This window comes from Lactuca virosa, chromosome 3 (genome assembly GCF_052849685.1).
Source record: "Lactuca virosa cultivar CGN04683 chromosome 3, Lactuca_virosa_CGN04683_v6, whole genome shotgun sequence".
NCBI classification, from domain to species: Eukaryota; Viridiplantae; Streptophyta; class Magnoliopsida; order Asterales; family Asteraceae; genus Lactuca; species Lactuca virosa.
In genome coordinates this window covers 67,982,166-67,990,098 of record NC_136428.1, presented here as the reverse complement: position 1 = coordinate 67,990,098, position 7,933 = coordinate 67,982,166, and the positions used below count along the sequence as shown (strand labels likewise).

Below are 7,933 nucleotides of genomic sequence, written 5' to 3'. Positions count from 1 at the left end.
TTAACAACTTTAATATTATTGCCACAACATTTTGGATTTTCTCCACCAGTGTTCCTTTTTTTTTGTTGTATACTTTTGATATCTAATTTTAGGAGTTGTCGACTTTTTTCCCTATTTATAGTGATTTACAATTTCAACACATATCTTTTAAAATTTACCGATTTTTTCCATATTATCCCAAAAGCAGCATAGCGGCGAAGTCTTTACTAGTTATAAACTTATAATGAAGTACAGAAGGATAGATTTAGATAGAAAACGATCAACGCTTGTAGATGCATGGTGGGTCACATGAAATTGTAATCCAACGGCGGCGAGCGTCGCAGACACGTCACACCCAACTCTCTCCTCTCAGATCAAACCCACCACTCTTCTCACTTTCCGACTCAGCTCGCCACGGCAGTGCACTCAGATCCCATTTATCAATTAAACCTTCGCCGGTGAATATGTTACCGCCGGAGCTCCAACCTCCTTCATATCGCCCCTACATCTCTCCTTCGATGAGTGCCCCCAGCTTCTCCACCACCTTCAATAATGGCCACTCTCCCGAGAGGAACCCTAGCCCTATTTACACCAACGGCAGCAGCAGTACTCGCAGATCGCTGAAGAACTCTCGCTTCGCTCCGTCTTCCTTCGTCCACAACGCTAGGATCGCTATCGCGCTTGTGCCATGCGCTGCCTTTCTTCTCGATCTCGGCGGCACTCCAGTCGTCGCCGCCCTAACCCTAGGCCTTATGATCGCTTACATTCTCGACTCGCTCAACTTCAAGTCTGGCTCCTTTTTCTCCGTGTGGTTTTCTCTCATAGCTGCACAGATCACTTTCTTCTTCAGTTCGTCTCTGTTCGTGACCTTCAATTCGATCCCTCTCGGCTTGCTTGCCTGTTTTGTATGCGCCCTGACTAATTTCCTAATTGGTGTTTGGGCGTCCCTTCAGTTTAAGTGGATTCAAATCGAGTACCCGACCATCGTCCTCGCTCTCGAACGCCTTCTCTTTGCCTGCATCCCTTTCATAGCTTCGGTTCTTTTCAGCTGGGCAACTGTCTCTGCTGTTGGTATGGTCAATGCTTCCTACTATCACATGGCCTTTAACTGCATTTTCTACTGGCTGTACTCAATTCCTCGCGTTTCATCCTTTAAATTGAAGCAAGAAGTGAGTTACCATGGTGGAGAAGTTCCTGATGATAATTTAATCCTTGGCCAGCTCGAGAGTTGCTTGCACACGTTAAACCTCCTATTCTTCCCTCTGATGTTTCACATTGCATCGCACTATTCGATTGTATTTTCCTCCGCCTCTACAGTCTGTGACTTGTTCCTTCTTTTTTTTATTCCCTTCTTGTTTCAACTATATGCATCCACCAGGGGGGCTCTCTGGTGGGTCACCAAGAGTGAACACCAACTGAGAAGTATTCGAGTAGTGAATGGCGCTGTTGCTTTGGTCATTGTTGTCATTTGCTTGGAGGTCAGGGTTGTTTTCCATTCCTTTGCTCGCTATATTCAAGTTCCTTGGCCATTGAATTATCTTCTGGTCACTGCAACTATGCTTGGAGGGGCTGCTGGTGCTGGTGCTTATGAAATGGGCATGATTGCTGATGCTTCCAGTTCATTGGCTTTCACTGGTTTGGCCGTCTTTGTGAGTGCTGCTGGAGCAATCGTTGTGGGATTTCCTGTATTGGTATGTCATTCTCAAGTAACTGCTATCTCTTTCATATCAAGGTTATATTTTATTCTTGTCATGCCTTTCTCATTCAACCGTCACTTTACCAATTTAAAGCTATGCTTTACCTTATAAATTTTGGTTGGTCATTAACCAGATTATCAAAAGTAGTTCAGCTTGTCTTTTTCTCCTCACCCAGTAATGGACATTGCTCTTTATATGAATTGAGCTGTCAATCCTCTCAATTTTCTTCCAAGTGGCTAGTTAATAAGTGTCCAACCATATTAAGTAATGATCAAGTGTGTTTAGACAAAATTAAGCCAGAATTAATCACGTGGACCAAACATCCTAAAGCAGCTACCTGCATTAACATTTACACAAACTTTTTCCTACCCTTTATAGGTAGTGATCCACCGATCTTGTACCACGTCCAAGCCAAACTAAAAATAAGCCAACCAATTTCCTTAGATTAGTTCCAAATCTGAATGCTTCCCCTCAAATCCTACTCAAACTAGGTTACCTTGGAAACTATGATATAATGATTTGTTAGTTAAAAATAGCAGCCAGTTCTTGGGTTCTTCACATGACTTATCTTATTACTGAAGTTAGTTTGTTCTATGTTGCATAACTGATTTGAGGCAGATTTTGGTGTTGCCAATGAGCCAATCCTTCGATCCACATTTATCAATATCTCAACTTTGACATGTTTACTTTTAGAGCATCTCCAAAGTCCACTGCAAGCTTTTTGAAAAGCTTTTTACCTTCTGAATAGTTCATTTAAAGAATAATGACCTCCTAGCAAAAAGCTTTTTATCCAATAAGTAAAGCTTTATACAAATTTATATGCGTTGGGGTAAAAGTTTTTTTAAAGCATTTTATCAATCTGTTAGTGGAAAATCTAGTTGTTAAATACAATAAGTCTTTATAAACACTTATGCATTTGTAAATTTGATTATTTTTTAACACAAGTGCTATTATTTTTTTATTATTATGTTGTAGTTCCTTCCACTCCCTGCAGTAGCTGGATTTTATCTAGCTCGTTTTTTCACAAAAAAGAGCCTCTCATCGTATTTCGCCTTTGTCATACTCGGGAGCTTAATGGTGACATGGTTTGTCTTGCATAATTTCTGGGACCTCAACATCTGGCTAGCAGGCATGTCATTAAAATCCTTCTGCAAGCTCATAGTTGCTGATGTCATATTAGCAATGGTGGTTCCTGGTTTAGCCCTTCTTCCCCAAAAGCTTCATTACCTAACAGAAGTCGGTTTGATCAGTCACGCATTACTCCTATGCTACATCGAGAATCGTTTTTACACATACTCAGGGATATATTACTACAGTTTTGATGATGAGGTGATGTACCCAAGTTACATGGTGTTTTTAACAACTTTTCTCGGATTAGCCCTCGTGAGAAGACTCTCTGTGGACCACCACATCGGATCAAAAGCCGTTTGGGTGTTAACCTGTTTGTATTCATCAAAACTCTCCATGTTGTTCATGACTTCAAAAACTGCTCTATGGGCATCCACCATTCTTTTATTAGCTGTCACTCCTCCATTGCTTCTATACAAGTAAGTAATCATGATTTGTAAACACACTTTTATACTTTTTGATTTACAAGTTTTTAACTTTATTTCAGGGATCGATCAAGAACAGCCTCGAAGATGAAACCATGGCAAGGCTACACTCATGCTGCAGTTTTTGGTTTATCGGTCTGGTTTTGTCGTGAAACAATCTTTGAAGCTTTACAATGGTGGAACGGGAGATCGCCATCTGGCGGTTTACTTTTGGGATTCTGTATACTCTTGACCGGATTAGCTTGCTTACCTATTGTTGCCCTTCACTTTTCTCATGTCATGGTAATAAGTAATAACAATCTACTTTCTTTTTTTCTTTTTCTTTTTATTAATAGTTTATTTTTCATGTGCGACTTAGTCTGCTAAAAGAAGCTTGGTGCTGGTGATAGCAACCGGACTCCTTTTCATAATCATGCAGCCGCCACTCCCAACATCATGGACATACCATTCGGAATTAATAAAAGCCGCCAGACAATCCACCGATGACATCTCAATCTACGGTTTCATCACATCAAAACCTACATGGCCATCATGGCTGCTGATGTCAGCAATCCTCCTCTCACTTGCAGCAGTCACCTCAATCATCCCTATAAAGTACATTGTGGAGTTACGTATGATATTCTCAATCGCCATGGGAATCGCCTTAGGTGTCTTCATATCAGCCGAATACTTCCTCCAAGCAACAATTCTACATCTCCTTATAGTTGTCACAATGGTGTGCACTTGTGTATTTGTAGTCTTCACACACCTCCCATCCGCTTCAAGCACAAAAGTCCTCCCATGGGTGTTCGCCTTACTCGTAGCCCTCTTCCCAGTCACCTATCTGTTAGAAGGCCAGGTCAGAATCAAAACCTTACTCGCGGAAACCGGGGTCGGTGACGTGGGCGAAGAAGACAGTAAGTTGACCGCCTTGCTCGCGGTGGAAGGGGCAAGAACGTCACTTCTCGGGTTATACGCCGCCATTTTCATGCTTATCGCGCTCGAGATCAAATTCGAGCTTGCCTCACTCATGCGTGAAAAGTTCAACGACCAGGGTGGCGGCGGTCTTAGACATAGTCAATCCGGTCAAAGCGCGAGTTTCCCACCAAAAATGCGGTTCATGAATCAACGTCGTGTGTTGACCGTTCCTGCTTTCACGATCAAGCGGATCGCGGTGGAGGGGGCATGGATGCCAGCTGTCGGGAATGTGGCGACGGTGATGTGTTTCGCGATATGTTTGATTTTGAATGTGAATCTGACGGGCGGGTCGAACCGGGCGATATTCTTTTTGGCTCCGATTCTGTTGCTTTTGAATCAGGATTCGGATTTTGTTGCGGGATTTGGGGATAAACAGAGGTATTTCCCGGTTACGGTTGTGATATCGGGTTACTTGATGTTGACTTCGGTTTACAGTATTTGGGAGGAGATATGGCAAGGGGATGTGGGTTGGGGGATGCAGATTGGTGGGCCCGATTGGATTTTTGCAGTTAAGAATTTGGCGCTTTTGATTTTGACGATTCCGAGTCATGTGATGTTTAATCGGTTTGTGTGGAGTTATACGAAGAGGAATGACTCGATGCCATTGCTTACGATTCCGCTTAATTTGCCTCCTTCGATTATAACAGATGTTGTCAAGATAAGGATTTTGGGGCTGTTGGGGATTATATATTCCTTAGCTCAGTATCTAATATCCAGACAGCAATATGTGTCGGGGTTGAAGTATATCTAGGGTTTTACTTTTAGAAACAAAAGCAAAAGTAGAAGAAATATTTTGTACAATTAAATGTCTTTTGATTTTGGATTCAGGAAAGTAAAAGTGGTGTTTCTTTTTGACATGATTTGATTTCAGTTTGCTAAACAAAATGAAAGTAGTAAAACAAAAGATTCAGGAAAGTAGAAGTGATGCTTCTTTTTTGACATGATTTCATTTCAGTTTGCTAAACAAAATGAAAGTAATAAAACAAAAGATCGGTGATGTTTCTTTTTAACATGATTTGATTTCAGTAACAAAATGAAAGTAGTAAAACAAACGATACATGCATGTTACGTTTTTTGTTTATGATTATTAAATGCTAGTACAATGTTGGAATGGTAGCTGCTACTTAGCCAGGACCAACTTTTGGGATGTCGTAGTGTTCGCTCATGTTTGCGAGATACTGGTTGAAGTCAGAAATCCTGTCACGATGTGATTTGTTTGATGTTTTTGCCATCTTTTGCATGTCTATTTTCTGTCTTTGATCCATATAACGCTTCTCAGCTGGAGTCAAATTATCTACATACGAACCAGAACCATCTTTTGATTTGCTCCCATCGTTTGTTGTCTCTTCCAATTCCATGCCTGCAACATATGTTAAATTTGAAAGGAAATGAATTAGAATTAACTGCTGCGAGTAATCTTGAATTAAGAATCGAGGTTATATGGTATTGATGAATGTAGAAAGCATTGTGAGGGATTATTACCTTCAGAAAACTCGTTCTCGATTGTTTGAGTGATTTCATTAGATAAAACTTTGTTCATCTTCTTCTTCTTCATCTTCTTGGTTCCACCAGCTTTGACGTCAAGGGCCTTACCCTTTAGTTTCAGCTTTCCTGTAACAACGTTCTCGTATGCCGACATTTGCACTGTAATGGAGGAAAAACATATAATAGCAGACTAAACAATCCTTGTCGATACGCAACAATATTATAGCAAAACCCTAATTATTAAATGAGGCAATCAATATTATAGCAAAGCCCTAATTACTAAGTAAAGCAATCGAATGGAGAAGAATATATTTATGAAAATTTCTAAAATCATACCAGTGGATTCGGTTTCGCCGTTGAGAAGGTTTTCGGAGAAGCACTGCCTGCGAATTGCGAGAGGTAAGCTCCGATGGTATTGGGGAAAAAATGGGAGAGGGCAATAGCGGGTTTTAAAGGAAATAGGAAGGGCAAAAGAGTCTTTTTATTATTTTCCACCAACAAATATGAAAAACCCGTCGGTATCTCCCAACTAAAAGAGTAATAAAAGTTGGTTGATTGTGGGGCGTGTTTTACTTTTTAGGAGACCATATACACATTTTCATTTTCTCTCTTCTTTCTTCTCTCGAAACTTCCTTCAGTAAAATACAAATTCCTGTAATCGTTACCAGTTTTCTTGGAATTCGCAGATTGTTGTAAGGCTGCCGCCCTGGACTGGCGCCATGATCCACAGGTAACTTAATCGGAAACCCTAACACCTTCGTCTTCTTTCTGATTCTGATTCAAATCTTTTTCCATCCGTCTCTCTTTTGGTTTCCATGGATCGTCGGCATGCATCTGATGTGCAATTCGAATCGAAAATGCCCTTTTTAACATGATGCTAAAATCATACGGGTAAACTTGAGTTTTAAAGATACTCACAGTGGCCTAAATCCAATAAAAGATTAGGGTAGTTTCAAGCTTCCTCCTAAACATTATATTGATCGTCTATTCATACCGAATTGTTGTTCAATTACAGGTTCAAGCTAGCCGATTGCATAACCAGGCTCTAAAAATCAATAATCAATCGATTGAGCTGCTTGAGCCCGGATCAGTAATCTTTGAAATGAATTCGATTTGTTGCTGTCAGTGTGGCGATGACCTGGAAGAATTTCCCACAAATGCTATATATAGACACTGCCTCTGCTTACGATTCTTTTTCCACCAATTATTTTCTGGAGTAGGCATAATTTCCTTCACATTCTCTTTCAATCTCTTCAACTTCATCTTCTCCAATTTATGAAATCCTCTTTTCTATTGTACAATATGCAGTATGGTGCATTGTTTCAGAGGATCGAAGGGCTACCAGTTTCATCTCCCATTCAAGGAACTGCATCATCTTCTGTTGGCTTCACACTTCCAACTTCTTTAAACGATGAAATCCACTCATCCACAAGACCTTTACCTTACGAATCAGACCATAGATTTTCACGTCTGCAACGTGGCCTGGTGTCAAGACGTGAGAAATCAATGACACATTTCCAAGAGGATTCACAAGCACTCAGAAGGAGCATGAGTAGTTCTGGTATGGAGTTTTTGGATTTTGGAAAGAGAAAATCTGGTATTGATTCTACAGATGATTCCAAATGTGGACTTCCAGAGTCTTTGGAGAAGGTGAAAGTTCCAGAAGGGGTACCCTACGAGCAATCTTCAGATAATGAAGATGTCTGCCCTACATGTCTTGAAGGTAAAAACTAAAAAGTTTTCATATATCATGCCTCCATAATGATTAATGGCCTAGGGTTGATAAAGTTATGAACTTACAGAATATACTTTGGAGAATCCTAAAATAGTGACACAGTGCACTCATCATTTTCACCTTGGTTGTATATATGAATGGATGGAAAGAAGTGACACTTGTCCAATGTGTGGCAAGGTTGGTTAATCTTTTTACAGGGTGGTATCTGTTTGTTAATCTTTCATTGTCTTATTTTTGTTATTTGTTTATTGTTTTTGTCAGGTGATGGAGTTCTGTGAAAGTCCATAGTTATTTTATGGAGTTTGAGAGGCTTTAAAGCATCTTGTATTGTTAATAATGGAAATTAAGTTTACTTATCGCTAACCAACACCAGGCTTATGTCATCTCCATTTTAAACTCCATGGGTTATTATTATATATGTAATGATTAATAGAATGTTTCCATTTTTGTCATTCTGTTTCATATATCCCCATATGTTTGTGATTTATTTTGATATTTATCTTTTTGAGTTAATAAGGAGCCAAAAT

General features: G+C 40.0%; 3 protein-coding genes across 3 annotated transcripts; 2 read left to right on the top strand and 1 right to left on the bottom strand.

The window, feature by feature from the left end:
- Window positions 1-294: 294 nt before the first annotated feature.
- Window positions 295-5,043, top strand: NEF1 (no exine formation 1). The gene is made up of 4 exons (XM_079084814.1): window positions 295-1,670; window positions 2,652-3,223; window positions 3,292-3,511; window positions 3,588-5,043. Exons 1-4 carry the CDS (start codon window positions 444-446, stop codon window positions 4,935-4,937), a joined length of 3,369 nt encoding a protein of 1,122 aa, XP_078940940.1. The 5' UTR covers window positions 295-443; the 3' UTR covers window positions 4,938-5,043.
- A 142-nt stretch (window positions 5,044-5,185) lies between these two features.
- Window positions 5,186-6,128, bottom strand: LOC145165900 (7-dehydrocholesterol reductase-like protein). Its single transcript, XM_079084819.1, has 3 exons — window positions 6,008-6,128; window positions 5,669-5,830; window positions 5,186-5,546 (listed from the first exon to the last, which is right to left on the bottom strand). Exons 2-3 carry the CDS (start codon window positions 5,823-5,825, stop codon window positions 5,311-5,313), a joined length of 393 nt encoding a protein of 130 aa, XP_078940945.1. The 5' UTR covers window positions 5,826-5,830; window positions 6,008-6,128; the 3' UTR covers window positions 5,186-5,310.
- Window positions 6,129-6,224: 96 nt separating this feature from the next.
- On the top strand, window positions 6,225-7,858 carry LOC145165899 (E3 ubiquitin-protein ligase At3g02290-like). Its single transcript, XM_079084818.1, has 5 exons — window positions 6,225-6,401; window positions 6,687-6,887; window positions 6,980-7,394; window positions 7,474-7,583; window positions 7,668-7,858. Exons 2-5 carry the CDS (start codon window positions 6,774-6,776, stop codon window positions 7,692-7,694), a joined length of 666 nt encoding a protein of 221 aa, XP_078940944.1. The 5' UTR covers window positions 6,225-6,401; window positions 6,687-6,773; the 3' UTR covers window positions 7,695-7,858.
- The last annotated feature ends 75 nt before the right edge of the window (window positions 7,859-7,933 follow it).